This window comes from Desmodus rotundus, chromosome 5 (genome assembly GCF_022682495.2).
Source record: "Desmodus rotundus isolate HL8 chromosome 5, HLdesRot8A.1, whole genome shotgun sequence".
Taxonomy (NCBI): Eukaryota; Metazoa; Chordata; class Mammalia; order Chiroptera; family Phyllostomidae; genus Desmodus; species Desmodus rotundus.
Genome location: NC_071391.1, coordinates 54,748,585 through 54,776,248, shown reverse-complemented (window position 1 = coordinate 54,776,248; position 27,664 = coordinate 54,748,585). Strand labels below are relative to the sequence as shown.

Below are 27,664 nucleotides of genomic sequence, written 5' to 3'. Positions count from 1 at the left end.
AGCATGTATGGTGCTAATGGACAAGAAGAATCAACTTTGTTAAAATATCCATACTACCCAAAACAAACTCTAGATTCAATGCAATCCCTATCTAAAAAATAAAAAGAAAGGAAAAAACCCCATTTTTTCACAGAACTAGAACAAATAATCCCAAAATTTATGTTGGACCACAAAAGACCCCAAATAACCACAGCAATCTTAAGGAAGAAGAACAGAGTTTAAGGTATCACATTACCTGATATCAAACTATACTACAAGGCTATAGTAATCAAATCAGCACATTAGTGGCATAAAAGCAGGCGCATAGATCTATGAAACAAAATAGAGAGCCCAGAAATAAACCCTCCTTTATATGGTCAACTAATATTACAAAGGAAGCAAGAACATACAATGGAGTAAAGACATTTTCTTCAATAAATGGTGCTGGGAAAACTGACAGATATATCAAATAAAACAGGAAACTAGACCACTCTCTTACACTATACACAGGAATAAACTCAAAATGGTTTAAAGACTTGAATGTAAAACACAAAACCACACAACTCTTAGAAGAAAACATAGGCAGTAAAATATGACATATCTCTTAGCAGTATTTTTTTCTAATGTTAGGTTGTCCAAAAAGTTCATTTGTTTTTTTTCTGTAAGGTATGTTGCTCTAGTAGCATTTAGTTGTCTTCAACTTCATTCAAAACAATTTTGTTAGATAGTATTGTGACAGCTGTCCTATCAGCATGCATTTAAAAAAACTTGTCAAAATTGCTGAATTTTTTGTAGCCATTCTAATAATGAAGATGGAAGAAAATAGGCAACAATTTCAGCATATTATGCTTTATTATCTCAAGAAAAAAAAAAAACTCTTCTCAGAGTTTCCTCCAATAATTTCTGGGAAATATGAAAATCAAAAGGGAAAGAATATATTACCTACTATAAAAATTTTCAAGAATGGCACAGGGCCTAGCATTTTACTTACTTATCAGCTAACAAGTTAGCCTGTTACTGTTTCTTGGATGCTAACAGAAGAAACAAGACCGGTGGATCAGAGACAAAGGACTTCATTATGCACGGCAAAGTAGTAACCACAAGTTCATGTTCATTTGCATCCATCTCTTGTGTCCCTGGGTACCCCCAGGGGTGAATCAAAGAGCCTTTAATGGATTTCTGCCTCTGCAGTGGTTGTACTATGATAGATGAAAAATTAAATTTAGAGGATTTACTTCTCCTCCCCTCCAACAAAGAGATTTTTATTGCTTTTGGTCAACAGTTTGTATTTCACATTATCTCTTGGTCCCAGGGCTGCTGTGTGGGGCTGGTCCCAGGGAGGGCCTCCTGGTGGGACCTCTGTGCAGTATTTGTTGGGGAAAAGGGGACAAGTATGGAAGGGGGGGGTTGTCTGGCTTTCTCTCAGTCACTCAAAACTCCATTGTCCTATCTGTGCCTCAGGTTCCTCACTGGGCCCCTTGGAGGGAAATCCATTCCCTCGCAATGCCTAAAATATCTGGGAACTGTGGCCTGGCTCTCTCCTAGGGGAGCTCCTTCCCAGCACCCCCTCCACCATCCCGCCCCATCCTCCCCCACAAAAATTACTTTTGTTTGTTAAAACTGCCTAAACTTCTGTGGGTAGAGAAAACACAAACTAATCATCAGAGAAAAGAAAAGAGAGGTAGAAGCAAGGGAAGCCATTTGGGTCAGTTCCCCTCCTTGTACTGCTTTTTTTCTCCCTGCTACAGCTTGGGCCAAAGACTGCTGGGAAATTTGCTACCCCATGTGCTCTGTCAGGGACCCTCATCACATGAGCATCTGGATCTGGCTTTCACAGACCCGCAGCTGGAAGCACTTAAACACATAGAAAAACAAGATTAAAACAGAAAACCCTGAAATCCCAGACAGTGCAATGATGTTGGGAGAGGGGTGTCGGGGGGCTTTAATGCAGCCCCCCGGTCCGCCACGGATGAAGAATAAGACTACCAAGACATGATCTGCTTGGGGAGGAAAGGTGGCCGCTTCTCTCAAAGGAGAAGGGCCCAGAGCCTTTCCAGGGGCTTTTATTAGGTTCATTCGCATAGGAATACGGATAAAGCTCATCAATCATTGTCAGCCAGTAAGGGTTAAATAATACATGATTTACAGAGAACTTTGAGGGCTTATTCTGAGTTACAGCCACTTAGTTAGAGGGCCATAAAACTTTAGGCACCAGACTCATCTCAGGTCTGGACCCTTATCTTTTAAACTGAGGGTACAAATTAAGTAGGTTTCACAGGAATGTATGTATTTTTGTTAGGCCTGATTCCCCAGGGAATCCGCCCCTCCCAGCACAGGACTACGCTGCCCTCTGTTATTACTTCAGGCTTAAGTCAGGAAAGGGAAGTAAGGCAGCCAAGAGATTAGGAGACTTCTTGCAGACAGAATGAGGACTCAGGCTATTTCAAAGCCGAGGGGCGAGGGTCCATCACCCCCTTTTTCCACAGCCCCCCAAGTCCTTCCCTGCAAGTTTATTCCTGGTGACCAGAACCTGTGTTAGGTTGATCCTCCCTTGAGGATTCTTACCCGTCATTGGCTAACTGGCCAAGCTCAGGGCCAAGCAGGGTGAAGTGGGCAGAGGTGGCACACCTGCCAGGGAGATAAGCTTTGTCTCCTTAGTGGCTTATGGTCCCAACTCTGACTCAGTCTTAATCATGGGGGGTTTCAGCCTCTGAAACCAGGCAGGGCGGTTCCCAACAGAGGGGCCCTGCAAGAGGGGCCTCAGTAGCCTGCCTCCTCTTGGTAGCTAAGGGGCAGGTTACTCTTGGGCCTTCCCTGGGCTTGGGAATTCATCAGCCAATCCTGGAGCCCCATCGGCCACTGGACCTTGTTGGCAGTACTTGTGGTCATATATCTGCTGGTTCAGGCCAACGTCCCCGTCACTCTGGTTGGCGTGCTGCATGCAGTCCATTTGCCCAGAAATGGAAGAGTTGTCACATTTGTCAGTCCCCAGCGTGGTGTCATAGATGTGCTGCTGGGTGCTGGGAGCCGTCATGCCTGACTGGCCGGCACACTGATTGGTGCCCATCTGGGTCTGGATGATGCACTGGTCTGCTTTCATGGTGGTCTCATCAAAGTTCTGCTCCTGCTTCTCCAAGTATTTGTCACAGGTGTCTGTGCCACACTGATGCCCCATTGCCTCGGCCTTCCTTTTCAGAGCCAGAAGAGACACTTGCACCTGCCACAAGTTCCCATTCTCACACAGGTCACTGGGCTCAAAGAGGACCTCCTTTTTCACACCGTAGTTTTCCATGGCCTTGATGAATTTGGAGAGGTTGTCTATCTGGCAAAACTTTCTCTGTGAGACTCGAATCCCAGCAACCGAGCCCGGCTGCAGCTTATTCATGAGTGTGCACAGGATAGCTCCGTCCTTCAGACTCTCTTGAAAGTTGGGACCAATAGATGTGCCCATGAGTCCCTCGATCCAGAGGCGAAGTTCCTCTTCCTTCTCAGGGTCATATTTGGACTGGATCCGGTTCTTGAGATCAGCTTCAGCAGCAGTGGCAGAGGCTTTGGGGGTGGTGGTGGTGTGGTTGGTGGAGTCAGCGTAGGTGGGGGAGGTGTCATGGGCGTCAACCTGCGTGGTGGCAGGGTGGGCATGGGTGGGGTCTGTGGGGTCAGCAGAGTTGGGGAGGGTAGCATATGCATGCCCCATGGCTAGGCAGGTGCGATGGTGGGCGATGCTTCCTGAGTTCCTGCTTTTTTAAGAAGAGAATGTAAGTTTGCACTATTTCCAGAAAAGAAATTATTTTATTTCTCAAGGTTGCTCACTGAAAACACAACCTGGAGAACTGATCCAAGTAAAGAGAATTCAGGGCATTGCATTTTTGGCGTACTTAGCAGGAAGGTGCAGGGCACAGTTGGGACTAGTGTAGGCAAGTGAAGAATTAGGATGCAAAATCTAAAAAGACATTTACTCTCTGTGTCATGTAAGAACAGGGGCAGCATTTTTATAAACTGAGAGTTAGTGACTTCCTAAGTTTTTTGTCTTAGGCACCTCACTTACTTCACCCTAGTCCTGGCACTAGTGCCTGGATAGCCAGGATACAGACTGCCTCTCAAAGCACAGGTATCTAAGGGCAGAGATGACCTTTAATAAGGCCATAGAAGTCAAAGGAAATTTTTCATTTGTAGAAAAAGAATAGTAGACATACTTCCAGCTATAATGAAGTAACTGGGACTAGACATGCCCTCCTGGAATTAACAATAATAAAATCAGACAAAATATATTAAAAAAATGTTTAGTCATAAAATAATAGCCTGCACAGGGTTGTGATCCTGCAGCAAAGAGAAGCAATACAATTTTCCAACCATCTGCATTGAGACTACTTCTGGCTTGCGTAGCAGAGAGGAGAATCCCATGGGCAGAGCTGCGTTATTACCATGAGGGGACAGTGATCAGAGGTCAGGGAGGTTGAACTCTGATCTCCTCTCTTCAGAATACCAGGGAAAAGGAAGCTACGCAAAGAGAGCTCCATAAATCAATGTAGGGATTCTCTTGAACTGGTTACTGAATAGTATGCTGCTATACATGAGGTCAGGTAAAGTACTAATGGGAGCTATAAGCTGGACAGTTCTTGGAGCTCACACAGAGCTGAAAGACATTAGAGTTCCACCTGGTGAGAATGGAGACACCTTGTTTTTTAAGTAGGGTGCCCAGAAAGATTATGACAATGATAAGACTAAACTAGCTTTAAGAGCAAAGGCTACTCTAGACCTGTCCTATATCCAGTGGAAATAGTCTTTAAAAGAAAGAAAGTAAAAAAAGACTTCATTGACCAACAAAAGCCAATGGGATTTGTTACCAGTCGATGTGCACAAGAGGAAATGTTAAAGTTTCGTCAGGTAGCAGGACAATGATACCAGAGAGATATGTGGATCTGCACAGAGGAAAAAGTACTGGAAATGGCAGAGTGGGTACATTTTAAAAGCCATTTTTGCCTTATGTGTAAATGTCTTTAAAAGATACTTGGCTGTTTAAAGGAAAAATAATAACAATATTTGTAACATATAGAAGTAAATATATGACAAAAATAATACAAAAAACCAGAATTAAAGGATCTCATTGTGACATTCTTATGCTAGTCATAGAGTATTATAATAGTGGTCGGTTCAAGGTAGAATTGGACAAGTTAGAGATACATATTGTAAATCTCTGAGCAACAAATAAAAAAAGGAAACAAAAATGTGTAATTAGTAGGTGAATATTAAAGATAAAATAAGAAAAATTTTTAATCCAATAGAAGGCAGGAAAGAAGAAAACAAGGAACAAAGAACTAATTGTCAATTAATAAGGGGAAGGGTCATCCAGGAACATGTATGAAGGACCCATGGACAAAGCCAAAGGGGGGAAGGATTGAGGGTGGGAGGTGGGGGTGGGTTGGGTGGGAGAAAGAGGTGGCGGAAAAATGGAGACAACTTTACTTGAACAACAATTAAAAAAAAAACCATGTTATTATCTATTTTAAAAAAATAACACAGTGGTAAATTTAAACCTAACCACATCAATGGCCTAAACCTGTGGTGTCCAATACAGTAGCTTCTGGACACACGTGGCTATTGAGCATCTGAAATATGGTTAGTGCATTTGAGGACTAAATTTTAAAATTTATTTACTTTTAATTTAAATGTAAAAACTGATACTCTAATTATTGGAGAACTTTCAAGCTTAGAATAACTTGGGTATGTGAATCTACTTTTTCAACTATAAATTTTATTAAATCTAAATGCAAGTCAACTATTTCTGAAAAATATTTAGTGTCTAAATTGTGATGTGCTATAAGTATAAATGCATACTGGATTTTGAAAACTTGATACAAAAATGATGTAAATTATATTGCTAATAAAATTTAAAATAATATTTTCATATATTGAATAAAAACACACTGTTAATATTAATTTTAAATGCTTTTATTTTTATTTTAAAATGTAGATGCTATATAGTTTAAAAATGCATATGTTCCTTACATTTTATTTCATTTGGAAAGTGCTGACCTAAAAATCTAATTAAAAGATGGAAATCATTCAACTTGATAAACAGTAAGACCCATATAAATTTTCTGTAAGAAATCTACTCTATATATCAATTAAAATTAAAAAGAATGGGGAAAGATATACTGTGTAAACATTTGTCATAAGAAAGCCAAAGTGGCTATATTACTTTTTAAAATTTTTATTTTTTATATTTTTTAAGATTTTCTTATTGTTGTTCAAGTACAATTTTCTCCATTTTCACCTCACCACACCCCTCTGCCCTACCCATCCCCACCTCCCACCCTCAAACCGACCCCCTTTGGCTTTGTCCGTGTGTCCTTCATACATTTTCCTTGATGCCCCTTCCCCCCCATAGTCCCCTATTACCTCTCCCCCCTCCTCTCTGGTTACTATCAGATTGTTCTTTATTTCAATGTCTCTGGTTATATTTTGCTTGCTTGTTTGTTTTGTTGATTAGGTTCCACTTATAGGTGAGATTATATGGTACTTCTTTTTCACTGCCTGGCTTGTTTTACTTAGCATAATGCTTTCCAGTTTCATCCATGCTGTTGTGAAGGATAGGGACTCCTTCTTTCTTTCTGCTGCATAGTATTCCATTGTGTAAATGTACCACAGTTTTTTGATGCACTCAGTACTGATGGGTACTTAGGTTGCTTCTAGCACTTGGCTATTGTGAATTGTGTTGCTATAGACATTGGGGTACACAGGTTCTTTTGAATTGGTGTTTCAGGATCCTTAGGGTATAATCCCAGCAGTGGAATTGCTGGGTCAAAAGGCAGTTCCATTTTTAGTTTTCTGAGGAAATTCCATACTGTTTTTCACAGTGGCTTCACCAGTCTGCATTCCCACCAACAGTACACTAGGATTCCCTTTTCTCTACAACCTCTCCAATACTTGTTGTTTGTTGATTTGTTTGTGATGGCCATTCTTACTGGTGTGAGGTAGTATCTCATTATGGTTTTAATTTGCATCTCTCTGATGGCTAGTAATAATGAGAATCCTTTCGTATGCCTCTGGGCCCTCTGTATGTCCTCTTTGGAGAAGTGTCTGTTCAGGTCCTTTACATATTTTTTTAATTGTGTTGTTTGTCTTCCTTGAGTAGAGTCATGTGAGTTCTTTATATATTTTGGAGATCAAACCCTTGTTGAGGTGTAATTGGTAAATGTGTTTTCCCATATGGTTGGTTCTCTTTTCATTCTAATGATGTTTTCCTTTAGCCGTGCAGAAGCTTTTTATTTTGATGAGATCCCATTAGTTTATTCTTTTCTTTATGTCTCTTGCTCTAGGGGACATATCAGTGAAAATATCTGAGTGGAAAAGCTGAGATTTTCCCGTCTATGTTCTCCTCCAGGACTTTGATGGTGTTGGATATATCAATGAAAATATCTGAGTGTAATGTGTGAGATTTTCCTGTCTATATTCTCCTCTAGGACTTTTATGGTGCTGTGACTTGTAGTTAAGTCTTTTATACACCTTGAACTTATTTTTGTATATGTTATAAGTTGGTGGTCGAGTTTCATTTTTCTTGCATGTAGCTGTCCAGATCTCCCAACACCATTTATTGAAGAGGCTATGTTTACTCCATTTTATGCGTCTGCCTCCTTTGTTGAATATTAATTGACCAGAGAGACATGGGTTTACTTCTGGGCTCTCTATTCTGTTCCATTGGTCTGTGTGTCTGTTCCTGTGCCAATACCAGACTGTTGTGATTACCGTGACCTTATATATCAAATATAGTTTGATATCAGGTATTGTGATCCCTCCTACTTTGTTGTTCTTTCTGAAAATTGCCATGGCTATTCAGGGTCATTTGTGGTTCCATATAAATTTTTGAAATGTTTGTTCTATATCTGTGAAATGTGTCAGTGCTGTTTTAATAGGGAACGCATTGAATCTATAAAATGCTTTAGGTAATATGGACATTTTGATGATGTTGATTCTTCCAATCCATGAATGTGGTGTATGCCGCCATTTATTTGTGTCTTCCTTAATTTCTTTTTTAAAAAATATATTTATTAATTATGCTATTACAGTTGTCCCATTTCCCTCCTTCACTCAACTCCATCCTGCCCACCCCCTCCCTCCCACATTCCCCCCCTATAGTTCATGTCCATGGGTCATACTTATAAGTTCTTTGGCTTCTACATTTCCTACACTATTCTTACCCTCCCCCTGTCTATTTTCCACCTATCATTTATGCTACTTATTCTCTGTACCTTCCCCCCTCTCTCCCCCTCTCACTCCCCTATTGATAACCCTCCATGTGATCTCCATTTCTGTGGTTCTGGTCCTGTACTGGTTGTTTGCTTAGTTTGCTTTTGTTTTTGTTTTAGGTGTGGTTGTTAATAACTGTGAGTTTGCTGTCATTTTTACTGTTCATATTTTTGATCTTCTTTTTTTTTAGATAAGTCCCTTTAACATTTCATATAATAAGAGCTTGGTGATGATGAACTCCTTTAACTTGACCTTATCTGAGAAACACTTTATCTGCTCTTCCATTATAAATGATAGCTTTGCTACATAGAGCAATCTTGGATGTAGGTCCTTGCCTTTCATGAATTGGAATACTTCTTTCCTTCCCCTTCTTGCCTGTAAGATCTCTTTTGAGAAATCAGCTGACAGTCTTATGGGAACCCCTTTGTAGATAACTGTGTCCTTTTCCCTTGCTGCTTCTAAGATTCTCTCCTTCTGTTTCATCTTGGCTAATGTAATTATGATGTGCCTTGGTGTGTTCCTCCTTGAGTCCAGCTTCTTTGGGACTCTCTGAGCTTCCTGGACTTCCTGGAAGTCTATTTCCTTTGCCAGATTAGGGAAGTTCTCCTTCATTATTTGTTCAAATAAGTTTTCAATTTTTTGTTCTTCTTCTCCTTCTGGCACCCCTATAATTCGGATGTTGGAAAGTTTCAAGATATCCTGGAGGTTCCTAAGCCTCTCCTCATTTTTCCAAGTTCTTGTTTCTTCATTCTTTTCTGGTTGGATGTTTCTTTCTTCCTTCTGGTTCACACCGTTGATTTGAGTTCCAGCTTCCTTCGCATCACTATTGGTTCCCTGTACATTTTCCTTTGTCTCTCTTAGCATAGGCTTCATTTTCTCATCTAGTTTTCAACCAAATTCAACCAATTCTGTGAGCATCCTAATAACCAGTGTTTTGAACTGTGCATCTGATAGGTTGGCTATCTCTTCCTCGCTTAGTTGTATTTTTTCTGGAGCTTTAAAGTGTTCTTTCATTTGGGCCATTTTGTTTTTTTTTTGGGGGGGGGTCTAGGTGCGTCTGTCACTTAAAGGGGCGGAGCCTTAGGTGTTCCCCGCCTGGGGCGGGGTAACGCTGGTTGCTGCGCTGTGACGCTGTACATGGGGGAGGGGCCAAGAGGGAGCAATGGCCCTTGCTGTACTCTCTGCCGGATTTCAGTCACTCCCTCCGCTACCTACAATCAAATTGGGCCCCTCTGGTGCTGGTTCCCGAGTGGGTGGGCTTGTGCATGCTCTAGGCCCCTGTGGGTCTCTCCAACGACCTCTCCTGTGAGGCTGGGAGTTTCTCCTGCTGCCGCCTCCACCCCCACCGGTGTTTTCAATCAGAGGTTTGAGGCTTTATTTTGTTGCACAGGAGCCCTGGGCTATGCTGCTGGCTTCGCTCCCCGCCATTTGTCTGGTTTATCTGTGGGCGAATGTGGGGCCACGGGGTGCTACCCGCCGCTCTGCCTGCCCTGTTCTCTGCCACTCTGAGTCCGGCCCTGTCGGTTTGTCTGTGCTCGAATGTGGGGCCACAGGGTCTGCTAGTGGTCAGACTGCCTGCCCCGTTTGTCCCACACTCCGCCAGTCTCGGTCCCGCCAAGGCCACGCGAGTCCTCTCCGCCCCGGTGCCTGTCTCCGCCCCTCCTACCGGTCTGGATGTATGTTTGTTTTTTATCTACTTGGTGTCGGACTTCCTTGCCATTCGATTTTCTGTCAGTTCTGGTTGTGTGAGGAGGCGCAGTGTGTCTACCTATGCCTCCATCTTGGTTCTCCCTTAATTTCTTTATTCAGTGTTGTGTAGTTTTCTGAGTACAGGTCTTTTACCTACTTGGTTAGGTTTATTCCTAGGTACTTTATTTTTCATGTTGCTATAGCAAATGGGATTATTTTCTTGATTTCTGTTTCTGATATTTCATCATTGGTGTACAAAAATACATTCAATTTCTGAATATTGTTTTGTATCCTTCTGTTTTGCCAAATTCACTTATTAGGTTGAGTAGTTTTTTGGTGGAGTCTATAGTGTTTTCTATGTACACTATGATGTCATCTGTAAATAATGATAGTTTTACTTCCTCCTTTCCAATTTGGATGCCTTTTATTTCTCTTTCAGATCTTATCGCTGTGGCTAGGACTTCCAATACTATGTTGAATAGAAGTGGTGAAAGAGGACGTCCTTGTCTTGTTCCTGACCTTAGTGGGAAAGCTTTTAGTTTTTGTCTATTGAGTCTGATGTTGGCTGGAGGTTTTTCACATATGGCCTTTATTATATTGATATATACTCCCTCTACTCCCACTTTGCTGAGTGTTTCTATCATAAATTGTGCTGTACCTTATCAAATGCTTTTTCTGCATTTATTGATATGGTCATGTGATTTTTGTCTTTGCTGTTATTTATGTGATGTATTATGTTTATTGATTTGTGAATATTGTACCATCCTTGCATCCCTGGGATGAATCCCATTTGATCATGGTGTATGATCTTTTTGATGTATGGCTGGATGCCTTCTGCCAATATTTTGTTGAGGATCTGCTATGTTCATCAGTGTAATTGGCCTATAGTTTTCTTTCTTTGTTGTATGTTTATCTGGTTTTGGGGATTAGGATGATGCTGGCTTCGTAAAAAGAGTTTGGGAGTCTGCTATTTTCTTGGATTTTTGGAATAGTATGAGAAGGATTGGGCTTAGCTCTTCCTTAAATGTTTTGTAAAATTCTCCTGTGAAACCATCTAGTTCAGGGTTTTTGTATGCTGGGCGTTTTTTGATTACTGCTTTGATTTCATCAGCTGTTATTGGTCTGTTCAGGCTTTCTGCTTCTTCTTCATTCAGTATTGAAACACTATATTTTTCTAGAAATTTGTCCTTATCACCCTTGTTTTCAAATTTCTTGGCATATAGGTGTTTGTAGTAATTTCTTACAATCCTTTGTACCTCTGTGGTATCAGTTGTAATCTCTCCTCTTTCATGTCTGATCTGTTTATTTGGGTCCTCTCTCTTTTTTCTTAATGAGTCTGCTTAAAGGCTTGTCAATTTTGTTTATCTTTTCAAAGTACCAGCTCCTGGATTTATTGATCCCTTGGATTTTTATTTTAGTCTCTATGTCATTTAATTCTGCTCTGATCTTGGTTATTTCTTTCCTTTTACTCACTCTGGGCTTTGTTTTTTGTTGTTCCTCCAGTTCCTGTAGTTTGTGGGTTAGATTGTTTATTTGGAATGTTTCTGTGTTTTTTTAGGTAGGCCAGTATCACTATGAACTTCCCTCGCAGGACTGCCTTCACTGTGTCCATAAGTTTTGGACTGTGGTGTGTTCATTTTCATTTGTTTCCAGAAACTTTTTGATTTCTTCCTTGATCTCATTATTAACCTCTCATTCCTTAATAACATGGTATTCAATCTCCATGAATTTGAATATGTTTGAATTTTTTCCTTGAGGTTGGTTTGTAGTTTCAGGCCGTTGTTGTCCGAGAAAATGTAAGATATGATTTCAATTTTCTTGAATTTGTTGAGGCTGGTTTTGTGTCCTATCATGTGGTCTTTCTTTGAAAGTGTTCCATGTGCATTTGGAAAGATTGTGTACTTTGCTTCTTTGGGATGAAAGATTCTATATATATCAGTTAGGTCCATTTGATCTAGGGCATTGTTAAAAGCCACAATATCCTTGTTGATATTGTTTGGAAGGTCTGTCCATTGTTGACAGTGGGGTGTTAAAATCCTCTAGTATAAGTGTGTTGCTGTCTATATCTTTCCTGAAGTCCTCCCAGATTTTCCATATATATTTGTGTGCTTCTATGTTGGGTGCATATATGTTTACAATGTTTATATCTTCTTGACGGACCCTTCCCCGAGTATTATGAAGTGTCCTTCACTGTCTCTTTTTATGGCTTTTGTTTTGAAGTCTATTTTGTCTGATAGAAGTATTTCTATCCAAGCTTTTTTCCTGTCCATTTGCTTGGAGTATTTTTTTCCAACCCTTCACTCTCAGTCTGTATAGGCCTTTTGTCTGAGGTGTGTCTCGTGTAGGTAGTATATTTGTGGGTCATGTTTTCTTATCTATTCAGCTACCCTATGTCTTTTGATTGGAGCATTTAACCCATTAATATTTAAGGTTATTATCAATAGGTATTTATTCATTTCCCCCCATTTGTACCTGTGTTCCTCTCTCTCACTCTTTTCCTTCATCTTCTTAAAGCAGTCCCTTTAGCATATCTTGCAGTGCTGGTTTGGTGAAGGTGTATTCTTTGAGCCTTCTTTTGTCTGAGAAACTCCTTATTTCACCTTCCATTTTAATTGAGAGCCTCGCTGGGTAGAGTAGTCTTGGTTGCAGGCCTTTGCTTTTTATTATTTGGAATATTTCTTGCCATTCTCTCCTGGATTGGAGTGTTTCTGTTGAGAAATCAGCTGCTAATCTTATTGCAGTCCCTTTGTATGTTATTTCTTGTTTCTCCCTTGCTGCTTTTAAGATTCTCTCTTTGTCTTTAAAACTTGACATTTTACTTATGATGTGTCTTGAAGTAGGCCTCCTTGGGTTCCTCTTGATTGGGACCCTCTGTTCTTCCTGAACTTGCATGTTTTTGATAGATGATAGTTGTGGATATTGGAGTAAAAAATTGGTCAGTCACTGTGGAATAGTCTAATTTTTTCACAAATTCATCTAATGTGGAAGGTTCTGATAGCTCAAATGTTAAAGTATTTTTTTTACATTCAATATTATTTTATATTAGTTTCAGGTGTACATCATAGCAGTTGAGTCATTTATTTAACCTACACAATGATCACCCTGATATATCTATAAGTAAAGTATTATTTTCCATATTTTATGGTTGAGGTATTTGAGTCTCATTGATGTGACTTTCTCTGAGCAGACCAGACCCTTCGTTGATTCTGATCTTGTTCCCAAGCAGAAATATGAGGACAGATATCTCTGAGAAGGGATACTTGTATATTGAAAAAAAGAATACTTTTACCTGTTTTTGCACCAGTTTCTGAGCCTGTTTCTCATTATATAAAGTCCAATGGATATCAGCAGTGCTGTCACAGCTAAAACAGGTAAGATGACAGTCATCCAGTGGTCCAGTGTGAGCGCAGCAACTGAAATACAGATGTGTCCCAATCAGTTTCCTTGAAGAGAGGTATTCCCACATTCGTGATTCTTGCTCAGTGAACCCCCAATCTTATTCCATCTAAGAGTAATGCATTGTGGATCCTCACTCCATCTCCATTTCCCTTTCAAATTATGGTTAATTAGTACGTTCAAGCATCCATTCAAATATCATCTTACTTAGTTTACTTGCTCAGAAAATAAATTTAAGCAAATAAACTTGTTTCTGCCGTGGACGAATGGCAATGTAACAGAATTGAGAGAACTGACAAGAGTAGGTCAGCAAGTCAACTGTGGAGTTCACAGAGGGCTGAGGGTGGTGACCTGGGACAGCATGAAAAAAACAAGGGGCTCAGAGGTCTGTATGAAGCTGAAAAGCCTGTATAAAAAGAGATAAAGTAGAAAGTTGGAAGAATTGGAAGCTGTGCTCAAAAAATGAGATATTGGGGTTTAATGTTTTAGAACATAAACATTTTCACTTTTGGATCAAGGCCAAGGTCTGACAACAGCAGTGACCTGGGGCTCTGCACTCTCCCTGCTCCTGGAATGCTTGGTGCCTTTCCCTCCACCATTCTTACTGGCCCACTTCCATTCACTCTTCAGTCATCAGGTGCGATATTACCTCAAAGAAGGCTTTGTTGAGAAAAAGTGCCTAAAATAACAGAAACAAGGCAAAAACAAACGCATGTCTTCAATGTCATGCTAAAACACTATCTGATAAATTGGTCAAGGGATCATCTGCCTTGGGAAATAAAATTTTATCATGGTTTTATTGACCTATAGAACATTAACTTAGCAGTCTTCCTTTAGGATTGAGTCTTTTCACTGATTTTGAACCAGCTTTGTTATCCACTCTTTCTCTCCCTTTTGAATTCCATAAAATTATGGCCCCCGATTTCTATATATTCTTATGAGAGTTGTGTTTTTAACATAATGAAATTTGCACTTTGATTTCTTTTCCTCCCCTTTCCATAATCTATTGCTCCTTTGTGTTTTTAATGCATCCTCTGCTTGATGTATACATTGCATCATAATTAAGTTTAATTCACTCAAAGAATATGTATTGAATTCCTCTTAGAGCCACATACAGGGATAGGTGTTAGTGATACTGTGGTGAACAAGCAAACATGGTCCATCTGTCCCTCAAAGATTTTTTTCTTTTGTGCAAACAGCCTTTTCTACCTGCTAGACTGTAAGTTTCATGAGTATAGACTATATCTTAGCCATGATGGCATCTTGGTGTTAAGTAGTGTGCTGGCCTAGAAAAGTTGCTCAATAAATACTTGTTGGATAACTGTGTGTATGAATGTATATTAGTGGAAATGTAGCATTCATAGAACTGAGATGCTAGTGTGCTAGATGAACTGTCTCCTTGAACTGGAAGTAATTCTAAGGTGATCATAGGTATTGGGGTGGAGAGCCAGCCTATAACTCAGTTGTAAGTGACTGGCTTGCGACAAAAGTTTATAAAACAGGAAGTATTTCCATTGGAAAAGGAGAAAGGGCTGGAATTGATCATGAGAATTGAATGCAATACCAGGAAAGTAGGATTCTTAGGGGAAATTTTGGTTTTAATTAAGGCCAGTAGGTAGATGGAATTTGAGGGAGAGATGGAAGATGTCATGGGAGTTATTCTGAATGGAACAAGTTTCTAGAAGGCCCAGAGGAAATGCTTGGGTTGGGGGTACTGGAAACAATGGGAGATTGATTCAAATTAGATGATGAAAGGGGGTGAGTAACCTGTGTCACAATGTAAAACTTGATCATATAAAAATTATCTCTTTTGCGCTGTTTCATTGCACTACTCTTTATCTCCCCCTGCCTGGTCTTATGGTCATTCTTCTCACTCTCCTCATTCTCCTCATTGATGGCACCAGGCTCTGTTATCACGCCACCCTCCAGACCAAGGTCTGTCATTAACCTTAGTGACTTCAGGGTCCACATTGACAAGTCATTCAAAATGCCTGTCTTTGTCTTTATTGAACTCTTTAACAACAAATATTTATTCAATGCTTTTTTGTTCCCAGTACTGTATCAGGGAGTGGGTTTAGAATGATTAAAAAAAATCATGCCCACCCCCACTGTCAAGAAACTTACTGCATACTGAGTGACATTGACAATAAATATAAGTGCACAAGGAAATAGATGTACAATTGCATTTGTTTTAGTACCAATGTTATGAAAACAACAGGGTAATGTAAAAGAGAGTAACTCTGAAATCTAATTCAGCCAGAGGGGCAGTAAAAGACTCTCTAAGGAAGTAATAGGTCATCCAACATTAGAGTACAAGTAGTAGTTATCCAGCCAAAGAATAGAGAGAATAATTGAAAGAGTACCACATAGAAATGGGGTACAGTGTTCAGGAAAACACACTGACTTATTCAGCTATATTCATATTGGAAATCTAAAAGTTTCAATTTGAGTCAGATGTGGGGCAATTCTAGGTGATGACAGGTCCAGAAATGGCCATGAGAGCAAGTGGAGAAAAGTGGAGTCAAAGTGACGACCTATGGAATTTGCCCTGTCTCTAGCTCTCAGACTTTATCCCAGTCAATCTCCCTTCCTCTGAAAATAGTTCTGGGCTAAGAGACTGAGAACTCGGGTTTGGTGCTCAGGTACACCTGGTGCCTGTCAGTTTCCTCTGACTTTCTCTTTGGAATGTATGAGGATATTGCCCTGGCAGATACATATTGTTTTCATTGCATTTTCATTTTAACTTCAACTGTGGTTGTCTCTAGTAACCACAGTCCTTAGTTCAGCTAAGGCTTTCATGGGTCTGGATAGACAAACTTGGAGGTAGGGGTTAAAGAAAGTTGAGTTTTCCTTTACAACAGAAGTACATAACTCAGTGTGTGTGAGAGACACAGTGCAGGAGGGAAGGGATGGAGCAATGAAGAGTGAGTATGGGAGGAGAAGAGGGACACTGGAGCTAGGGACACAGCAGGATTTGATTTGACCCCATCATGTCACCCTCTCAAATTATACATACATTTTACTAAGAAGAAAGCCAGAATGGAGAGCTCCAGTTCCAGGGAGCAGCAAATGCAAAGGCCCAATGTCAGAGAAAGCTTGGCACCTTTGAAGACCTGGTTAAAGGCAATGTGCCCAGAGCTCAGTGAGAGACAGAGAGAGACCTAGAGAGAGGGTCCTCATGTTGACTCCAGTTTTCTCCACTTGCTGTCATGGCCATTTCTGGACTTGTCATCACGTAGATTTAAGTTCACATCTGGTTTAAATGGAAACTTTTAGATTTCTGATGTAAATATGGCTGCATTAGTCAGTGTTTCCTCTTCTTTACTTGGAAATAAAATACTAGCAAAAAACCAAACCAAACAAAAACCCAACCAAATAAAACATCCGTAAGCACTAGACTTTAAAATAGGTGTGAAGACTGCTAAAAGCAGCTATGATCCCACAGAAACCATGTGGGAGAAAGTGAAGAGATGTGGAGAACAGTGAGAAGACCATACAATGGCAAATATCAGAAAGCACTAGCAAATTACACTCACTGAAGACGAGGGGCATACCATGAAGATCAAAAGCTATATGCTTGTTTGTAATGTGTGGTTCGGGAAATGAGGTGTGCATCATCTACATAGAGGGAGAATGCAGCACAACAGGCTAAGGGAAAATTTATGAAATGAGAAGCAGCAGAGATTGTCCCATTGGAGAGCTAGTAAGGAGGAAGTCTGAAAGTGGTGTTTGGTAGAGTTCTGTGGTTTGAATATTTGTCCCTTCAAAATTCATGTGTTGAAATCCCAATGCCCAAGTGAACTCCTAAGCTCATGAGTAAGATTAGTGTCCTTATCAAAGAGAGCACCTCCCTCACCCCCTCGAGCTCCCTATCCCTCTCCACAGTGCCTGTGAGAATACAAGGCACGGTTGGTTGTCTGCAACCTGGAAGAGGGCTTTTACCAGAAGCTGACTGTGCTGACACCTGATCTTGAACTTCCAGCCTCCAGAACTGTGAGGAACAAATGTCTGTTGTTTATAAGCCATCTAGTCTGTGGTATTCTGTGATACCAGTCTGAATGGATTAAGACAAGAAGGTGCAATTCCATGGAGAGGTTAAAAAGGTGAAGACTGGAAAATTTTAACAGGAAAGGATAGGAGAAGATAGGAAAACGACAAGGGAATTTGGGTCCTGGCAGCAAGGCTGGTGAGGGTGTGATGAAGAGAGCAGAACCAAGCATATGCGGTTAGAGCTGCCACCACCATGGAGTGTGAGCATCAGAGCCCGTTTTGTGGGGCGCAGTGAGGGGAGAGAGGACACTGATGTGCTATGGACAATTGTTCTTCCTTTTTCTGATTCACTGCTGGGTTCCAGGCAGAACATCTCAGATTCTTCAGAGAAGGTTCTCTGAATACCAGTGATGTTATCACATGGACTAAGCCACCTTTGTCCGGGGTGTGAATCTCAGACTCAGCTGGAATTTCTTCTCCCTCAGAGTCTACCCTCTGGACCTTTGGCTGACACGCACACTAATTGGATATGTCTGGACTCCACATGGAACTGAGGATGTGAGCCAAGAACTGGGAAGAGAGAAGTCAGGCCCTAACTCATTTTCCTGCTCACATATCCCTCTCCTACTTCTGAAGAGTTTTTCCTGCTGACTAGACCTCAATGTCCAGAACAGAAAACTGAGGCTCTGAAGAAGTCTTGGCACAAAGGAAGGGGTCCAGAAAAATCCAACACAAAGGGCCCCTGCCTATTTCTTCACCCCCACTATGAGTGAATTTATTGTCTTTTATGCAGCCTCCAGAAGTAAAATGTGCTTTAATGGGGTGAGGAGACGTAATGACCATCTACCCATCTCCCTTTGTCCTATGACTTTATATTTCCCAGGAAATTGGATCAGAGGAAGGAGCCCATCCCAGAACAAACTGACCCTTGTGGAGTGTGGAGGGGATAATTGTGGGTCAGTACCTTCCACTCTCAGCTCAGTCATTGTATCACTGTAGTCAGAGCCATGCTGGAACGCACAGCGATACTTCCCTCTATCAGAGGATCGGACGTTGTAGATTTTCAGGGTCACAATACCATTATACATGGCATATCTCACAAGCTCTGTCCTCCCAAAATACTCCGGCATGACTTCCTCAGGCTTGTCCCTCCCATCCTTGTACTGGTGCACAACCTGTGAGGGTAGGGATCTGGTCCAGGTTATTTGCATATTTTCAACATTTTGAGGAGGCCAGAGTGAGCACGGCAGCTGAGCTTCACCACCAAGCACGGCCACTGGGCATTCATAGGGCCCCTGAACATGAAATGCTCCTAAAAAGGGAAGAGAGACAGAGTCAGGGTGGCCTGGGGGCTAGGTTAGGGCAGATAAAGGGGGGTTGATTACACACAAGACTGACTATTTCTATCCTAGCAAAGTCCTGGGAACAAGGTCTGAAAGGGGATAGTTTCTGGATCTGGGGGGGTGGGAAGGTCTCTTTTCTGACCTGAATATTTACACAGAACTAGGAGGAAGCCAGAGATGTTGGAAGTAGGAGGTGTAGGCCTGGCTAACATGTTGCAAGCAACGGACGTAGGGCACAAAGTTTGAGGAGGCACTCACTTCCAAGGTACAAGTGCAGGATTGGCAAGGTCCTGAGAGCAAGCACCTCTTTAAGTGTTGGGCCCTCAGCTTTTCACTTAGCTCATCTATGGGGAGGGACCTGAGGAGTGTGGCTGTGGGAGAAGGGAATAGACCTGCTAACTTCTCAGGTCAGGTTGTTTCCTGTCCTCAGGAGGGAGGGATCGCACGGGAACGCAGATGGCTCTGGAGTGGACAGTTGAATAACTGTGTGGAGAACAATCTGAAACAGCTCAGTGGTAAAGATGTTTGAGAATCATAAATGCTGTTTGCCATGAGGATGGGATGAGAAAATGGGGGCACACAAGCTATTGCTGTTTAAATTTTTGTTCTTTATTATCTTGAGGCTCTAAGGAATGTATGCTTCTTTATTACCATCTAGGCTCTTTCATTTTCTGCCAATCTTCGTCCCACCACACGCACATTTGTACTCAGGTGCACACACACACACCAGCAGGCCTGGACCAGGAGATAGGAGTAGAAGTGCCTAGTATACTGCCTGGTACTTAGTAAGTGGAATAAAGTTAACTTTACTTTCCCCAGAATTTCATAGCACTTGTATGTTTTTTGTCATTTTTTTCTCCCAGCTACCCTCCCTTTTTCTTTTTTCTTTCCTTTACATATCAGGGAATCAAATCTCATATAAGGATTCCTACCTGCAATCAATATGAGCATCTGGAGGCAGAGGTAGAGTGAGATGAGGCTGCCGTGGTAAATTGTAGAGATTCGCAAACTCCTCAGGCAACTGAAGCAGGGTGATCCCAAGGTTTTGTGCTGCTGACATGTTGGAAAAGGAGGAAAACACTGTAAGGAGTAGAGAGATAAAAGAGAAATCTGACCCTTAAGTCAATGGGCAGAGAAAGAAGTGAATGCAGGAATCTCACTCTTGGACAGGTGAGGGGCACATCTTATCTACTGGACTATGGTGAGGGGCAGAGTAAGATTCTTGCTCTTTTTTCTACATATTTTGGAGCCCTTGATTTTCAAGATTAGGCAGGGCACTCATAAGTCCAGCTACCTTCTATATACTGATGACTCAGTTCCAAATATACACCTTCTGTACATAAATGTCTGTTAATCTAGTGGCAGGAGCCTGCTTCTAGAGGGACCAGGAGCTTAGGATCCTCTCTGACTTGGACCAACAGAAAAAGCAGGTAGCTTCTATCCTTTCCTGCCTGACTCCCTCCCCAGCCTGGCCCATTTAAGAATATGTAAATCAGTAGTAGTACTGAGGAAGAAACTGTAACACACCTCAAAAACCACTATTTGGTGTTTTGGTGGCCATGGCTGTGAAGTTTGCTGCCACGGCCCAGGACTTGGAGATCTTGCTGCTCAGAGAGTGCCTAGGAAGGGTTGGCCCAAAGCATAGAGTGGAAGCTTTCCAAAGGCCTGGTCTCTTTAGGGGAGTGGAAATACACTTCATATGTGGGGGACTAGAGCAGCAAGAGGTGTGTGGTGTATAATTGTGCAGGGTGTTAGGGACCATGGAACCAACTGCAGAGATGGACAATATGTTACTTCTCCATAAGTTACGCAGCACTTCTCAACATTTTTAATATCATGGCACACAGAGAAAATGGTGTTATTTGTTGGGCATGCTGTAGTAAACTGGAAGGGGATTAGGCCATATGGGCTTCATGGGAAAAATGACATTTTCTTTATATTACATAATTGTAAGAAAAATGAAATAGAAATTATTAAGAAAAATGTTAAATATTAATTTAGAAGGAATACACCTAGAAGTCTTAAATTTTTGAAGTTGCTTCAATAAATATAGCTTTGGTTTCTGACTGTATACTTGAAATGACTACAGATAATTGATCTCTTCAATTTCTTGATAGTAACAGTTGGTGAGATATGTTAGTTGCATAAGTAGCTGATATATATTTTAAAATCTTTTTCATTCCCATTCTTTTAAATTGTATTCAAAGAACCTAACAGCTTTTTCTTTCTTTCATTTACAAATATAATGTTGAAATTTCTTGTAATAATTTGAATGGATTTAAAATTCAATTGACTGTTTTCTCATCGAAAGTTTCCAAATAAGGTGTTTTACTTTTCAGAATGTACATGCAATGTTAAGACAATCACTTGGCAGTTAGTTTGCACAAATCAACTGCAAATGGACAAAAACTATGTGATATAAGTGAGAACAGAGTTTGGGTGCTGCTGCTTTGAACTCCACCAGGAATCCCTGCCTGTCCTTGTTCTTCCAGCCCACTCCAGATAAGGCCCACATTTGGGCTCCTTGAGCACCTGCATTGTGAACTCTTCCTGTTGCTTTATGGGATCCTTTTCCTGAAGGGCAGCAGCATCCAGTGCCGTCAGCTGAAGACTAAATCTAGGTAGTCAATCAAGCAGAGTGTGTAGTCATCGCCACCAAACAGAGGTTGTCAGAATTTGCTCTTCCCATTTGCTCCCCATCTTGCAAAGATGTCCAAAGGACCCAGCTGGTGGGAAAACAAGTATAAGATGTGCTTAAGGATGGAACATAAAGTCATAATGGTGTCTGTACTAGTACAATATACTTTCAACTAAGTGGAAGCCTGTTATCAAGTCTTTTGAAAGTGTAGGAAAATACAAATTAGGGACAAAATTTTACAGCAACTATCTCATTTAGACAAGCAAAACTTAGCTGGTTCCCCTCCCCCACCCACAGAAGAGTACCAGCTCCCCTCCAGTGGCAGAGATGGGATACTGCAAAAACAATGCAGAGACCTAAGAAGCTGTTGAGAGAGCTAATAGAGACAGGTGGGGAGAATCTTAGCAAAGAGTTTGAGGCTAATGGTGCTGAGCTCTTCAAATAGCTAAGTCTTGACCAAAATGTCTGTATAGAAACTCACTGCAAAGGCAGCAAGGGAGAAACAGCTAATAACACACAAGGAACTCTGATAAAACTATCAGTTAATTACTCAACAAAAACATTACAAGCCAGAAGGGACCGGTGCAAAATATTCCAAAGTAATGAAAAGCAAGAAGTACAACCAAGAGTTCTCTACCCAGCAAGGCTTTCGATTAAAATGGAAGGCAAAATAAAAGCTTCCCAGATTAAAAAAAAAAAAGGCTGAAGGTGTACATTTCCATCAAAACATCATTGTGAGAGATGCTAAAAGAATTGCTTTAAGAAGATGAAGAAACAGAGAGAAAAACACAGGTACAAAGGGGGAAATGGCAATGAATATGTGCCTATCAATAATAACATTAAATGTAAATGGATTAAATGCTCCAATCGAAAGACATAGGGTAGCCAAATGGATAAGAGCATACAACCCACATATGCTGTCTACAAGAGACCTGCCTCAGAACAAAAGATGTATACAGGCTGAAAGTGAAGGGATGGAAAAAAATATTCCATGTAAATGGACATGAAGAAAAGCCGGGATAGCAGACCAAAAGGCCTTCAAGACAAAGGCCATAACAAAAGACAAAAAAGGTCATTATATGCTACTTAAGAGAATAGTCCAACAAGAGGATATAATGCTTGTAAACATATATGCACCCGATATAGGAATACCTAAATATATAAAGAAAATCTTGGAGGACTTTAAGAAAGAGATCAACAACAATACAATCTTTGTAGGGGATTTTAACACCCCACTGACAATAATGTACAGATCTTCCAGACAAAAAAACAATGAGGATATAGAGGTATTAAATGACACTCTAGATCAAATGGACTTAATTGAAATTTAAAGAATATTTCACCCCAAAGAAGCAAAGTACACATTCTTTTCAAATGCACATGGATCATTTCAAAGATAGACCACATGGTAGGACATAAAACAAGCCTTAAAAATGCAATAAATTGAAATTATATCAAGCATCTTCTTGGATTACAATGGCTTAACTAGAAAACAGCCTCAAGAAAAAACTTAAAAACACTCAAATACAAGGAGACCTAATAATATGTTATTAAATGATGAATGGGTTAACAATGAGATCGAGGAAGGAACCCAAAAGTACCTGGAAACAAATGAAAATGAACACAAAACAACTCAAAACCTGTGGGACACAGTGAAAGCAGTCGTAAGAGGAAGGTTCATAGCATTACATGCTTACCTAAAGAAGATAGAAAAATCTCAAATAAACAGTCTAAACCCACTTCTAAAGGAACCAGAGGAAAACCAACACACAAAACCCAGAGTGAGTAGAAGGAAGGAAATAATCAAGATCAGAGCAGAATTAAATGACATAGAGACTAAAAAACAAAAAAATGAAAAGAACAATTCAAATGATCAATGAATCCAGGAGCCGGTTCTTCGAAAAGATAAACAAAATTGACAAACCTTTAACCAGACTCATCAAGAAAAAAGAAAGAGGACCGGAATAAATAAAATCAGAAATGAAAGAGGAGATGTAACTGATACCACAGATATACAAGAGAATGTAAGAAATTAACAACTATATGAACAACTATATGCAAAGAAATTGGACAACCTAGATGAAATAGATACATTTCTAGAAACATACAGTCTTCTAGAATGGAATCAGGAAGAAGTAGAAAACCTGAATAGATAACAACTAGTGAAATTGAAGCAGTAATAAAAATATTCTTGGCTCACAAAAGCCCTGGACCAGATGGCTTCACAGGCAAATTTGACCATTCAAAGAAGAATTAACACATCTTTCTCAAAATATTCCAAAAAAATTTAACAAGAGGGCAGATTACCAAACTCTTTTTATAAGGCCAGTGTTATCCTAATTCCAAAACCAGGTAAGGACACGCCATAAAAAGAAAATTACAGGCCAATATCTCTGATGAACATAGATGTTAAAATCCTCAAAAAATATTAACAAACTGGATCCAGCAATACATTAAAAAGATCATACACCATGATCAAGTGGGATTCATCCCAGGGATGCAAGGATGCTACAATATTCACAAGTCAATAAACATGATACATCACATAAATAAAATGAAAGACAAAAATCACATGATCATATCAGTAGATGCTGAAAAAGCATTTGATAAAATCCAGCACCAATTTATGATAAAAACACTCAGCAAAGTGGAAATAGAGGGAGAATAACTCAATATAATAAAGGCCATATGTGAAAAACCTACTGCCAACATCATACTCAATGGGCAAAAACTAAAAGCATTTTCTCTCAGATCAGGAACAAGACAATTGTGGTATCTGCATTCACTGCTGTTATTCAACATAGTACCAGAAATCCTAACCACAGTGATGAGACAAGGAGAAGAAATAAAAGGCATCCAAATTTGAAAGAATAGTGTACCTAGAAATCCGTATAGGCTCCATAAAAAACTGCTTGACCTAATAAGTGAATTCAGCAAAGTAATGGGATACAACGTCAATATTCAAAAATTGATGGCATTTTTGTATGCCAAGAACAAACTATCAGAAAGAAAAGCTAAGGAAAAATTCCCATCTCTACAGCAACAAAAAAAAGTGCCTAAGATAAGTTTAACTAAAGAAGTAAAAGACTTGTACTCAGAAAACTATAGGTCACTGAAGAGAGAAACTGAGATCATATTCATTGATTGGAAGAACGAAGATATTAAAATGTCCATACTACCCAAAGCAATCTATAGATTCAACACAATTCCTATTAAAATACCAATGGCATATTTCACAGATCTAGAAAAATATTCCTTAAATTTATATGGAATCAAAAAAGACACTACATAGCTTGAGAAGTCTTGAGAAAGAAGAACAAAGTTGGATTGATCACAATACCTGATATCAAACTATATTACAAGGCCACTGTAATACAAACAGTCTGATACTGGCATAAGAACAGATACGTACATCGATGGAACAGAATAGACAGCCTAGGAATAAACCTATGTCTTTACAGTCAATTCATATTTGGCAAAGGGGGCAAGAGCATACAATGGAGTAAGGATAGCCTCTTCAATAAATGGTGTTTGGAGAACTGGACTGGTACATGCAAAAAATGAAACTAAGTTACCAGCTTATACCATTACCAGAATAAATTCAAAATGGAAGAAAGAGTAAAATACAAGTTGGGATACCATAACAATCCTACAGGAGAACATAAGCAGTAAACTTTCAGAAATCTCACATAGCAATATTTTTGCTGATATATCTCCTAGGACAAAGGAAATACATGAAAACATAAACAAATGAGACTACATCAAATTAAAAGTCCCCTGCATGGCATAAGAAACCATCATCAAAATGAAAAGGGAAATGACTGTATGACAGAATATAGTTGCCAATGATATATTGGAGAAGGGTTTAATCTCCAAAATATATAAAGAACTCATACAACTCAATACCAGGAAGGCAAACAATCCACTTAAAAATGGGCAAAGGACCTGAATAAACACTTCTTCAAGGACAATATGCCGAGGACCCAAAGACATATGAAAAAATGCTCAGCATCACTAGCTAGCAGAGGGATGCAAATTAAATCCACTATGGGATATCATCTCACACCTGCCAGAATGGCTACCATCAATAAATCAACAAATGACAAGTGCTGCTGAGGGTGTGGAGAAAAGGGAACTCCAGTGCACTGTTGGTGGAATTGCAGACAGATGCAGCCACTGTGGAAAACAGTATGGAATTGCCTCAAAAAATTAAAAGCGGAGAATGGAACTGCCTTTTGACCCAGTGATTCCACTGCTGGGAATATACCCCAAGAATCCAAAAACACCAATTCAAAAGAATTCACACACCCCTATGTTCATAGCAGTGCTATTTACAATAGTCAAGATTTGGAAAAAGCTGAAGTGCCCATCAGTAGATGAGTGGATTAAAAAAAAACTGTTGTACATTTACATAATGGAATACTATACAGCAGAAAGAGAGACGGAATTTCTCTTTTGCATCAGCATGGTTGGAGACTATGATGCTAAGTGAAATATGCCAGTCAGTGAAAGACAAATACCATATTCACTTATAAGAGGAATCTAATGAACAAAATAAACTGATGAGCAAAACAGAATAAGAGGCATAAAATCATGGAATAGACTGACAGAAGTAAGTGATGTGGGGTCTGATTGAAAGAAGGTGAAGGGATTAGTCAAGGAACATACATGAAGGACTCATGGATATAGACAACAGTGTGGGACTGACTACAGAAGGGTGTGGCAGGCTGGGTGGAGGAGGACGTAGGGGGAGAAAACTGGGACAACTATATTACCATGAACAATAAAACATTAATTAAAAAAAGAAACTCATTGCAATATTAAAATGTTCAATACAATTTCTCCAATAGTTCCTTTTCGCCTCTTCCACATCACACATGATATATTTATGGCGGAATCCAGGCAAAATGGTTTTGTGAAAAGAAGAGCAAGAATAAGACTTATTGTTCTATGAAGTCTCAGTGGGAACTGGAAGATGATGTGGTGGACTGGGGTTCACTGAGGCATCTCTCAAGTAGCGGCACAGCCGCTCTAGTTAGGGGTCTTTATAAGAGCAGGGATTTAGACCACTTTGCTAGCTGTCAACAAACTTTGCTATATCAGTTGATGTTCTTAGTAAATCCCTTCAGGGAATTCAATTCAGGGAATTCACTCAGGCTACACTGAAATCACCAGCTAGTGTTTCATTTTAGTCTCCTCACCACACCCCATTTAGTGTTTGTAACTTTTTTCGTGAAAATGAGAACCCTGGTTCTTGATCCTTAATATAGTTTTTTTTTTTTAATCAACCCCCTGTATGAAAACAGTTTCTCAGCTCTGTTTCAACCCCTTCTCCTCCATGAACACCCTGCTCAGTGCTCTCCAACACTGTGGTGGGCATTTTGTTCACATGGAGCCTCCTTACCTTGTTGGGCTCTGGCAGGTCCCACCCCATTCGTCACTGTGCTCTGGCTGACACTCATCAGAGAGCTCCCTGCCCCCATGGACTTTCACCTCCTCCATATCAGGCTGCCTCCATGGGTTGGTATCTCTTCACTGCTTGGGCTCTGACCCCTTGCCGTGGGCCAGCTCAGTTCCCATTCTACTCCCTGTCCCTCTGCACTGCCAGCACAGATGTTGACTTTGCTCTGCCTTACCTCAATACTTTAAGACTGGGTTCTTCAGGAAGGGAAGGGAAAGAAAGGAAATGTTAAAAAAAGAGAATGGGAGAGATGGGAAAGGTTATTACTTTTTAAAAAAAAAATAAAAGAAGTACAATTGTGAGAGGTGGAATGGGAAATAAGCCTCTCCAACCAATTTAAGAAGGACATGGGGTTTGAGGGTAGGGACATTCATCTTGCTCACAATACCTGAGTGCTCTTGAAGTGTCTTTTCACACCTTGAGGTGTGTGTACACTGTATTTAGAAGACCACTGATCTAGGTACCACAGATTAAATAGTAGAATGCAAACACCTAGGAAGAGACTTCCCACCTCAGAATCCTGGCAAACAGACTCCTGAGCTTTTTATTACCATAATTATTTTACCCTGATGTCTACAGTTCTGCTCCCCACCTTCCCTCCTTCTGTCCTCTTCCATCCCACTTCCCTGTCAAGAAGCACAGCGCTCCATCCACTCCTCCTCTGGGCAGTAGAACCTTTCACAGAACACTAACTCGGTCTTTTATTCAAACTGCCTTCTCCAACTTTGAGACTGACTCCCTCCTTATGGTGGGGCTCCATCCAGACTTACCTTTGGCTCTGCTGTGGGCTGGGTCTCTAATGATCTCTCATAGCTCTGGTTGAAGATTTTGTTTTTCAGGAGCTGAGGGCTGGGAGAGGGAGGTGGTATGGGCTAGAGGAGGAATGTACAGAGGTGCTGAAAGTCGAAGAACTTCATGAGA

The 27,664-nt window shown here is 40.4% G+C and overlaps 1 protein-coding gene across 1 annotated transcript; it reads right to left on the bottom strand.

Annotated features, from left to right (window-relative positions):
• On the bottom strand, positions 1–27,664 carry LOC123477921 (calponin-2-like). The gene is given in 7 exon segments (XM_053925829.2): positions 1–2,778; positions 2,780–3,713; positions 13,205–13,328; positions 18,266–18,613; positions 19,577–19,724; positions 21,177–21,370; positions 27,514–27,664. Coding segments are annotated over 6 exon segments (1,599 nt in total). The 5' UTR covers positions 21,183–21,370; positions 27,514–27,664; the 3' UTR covers positions 1–2,739.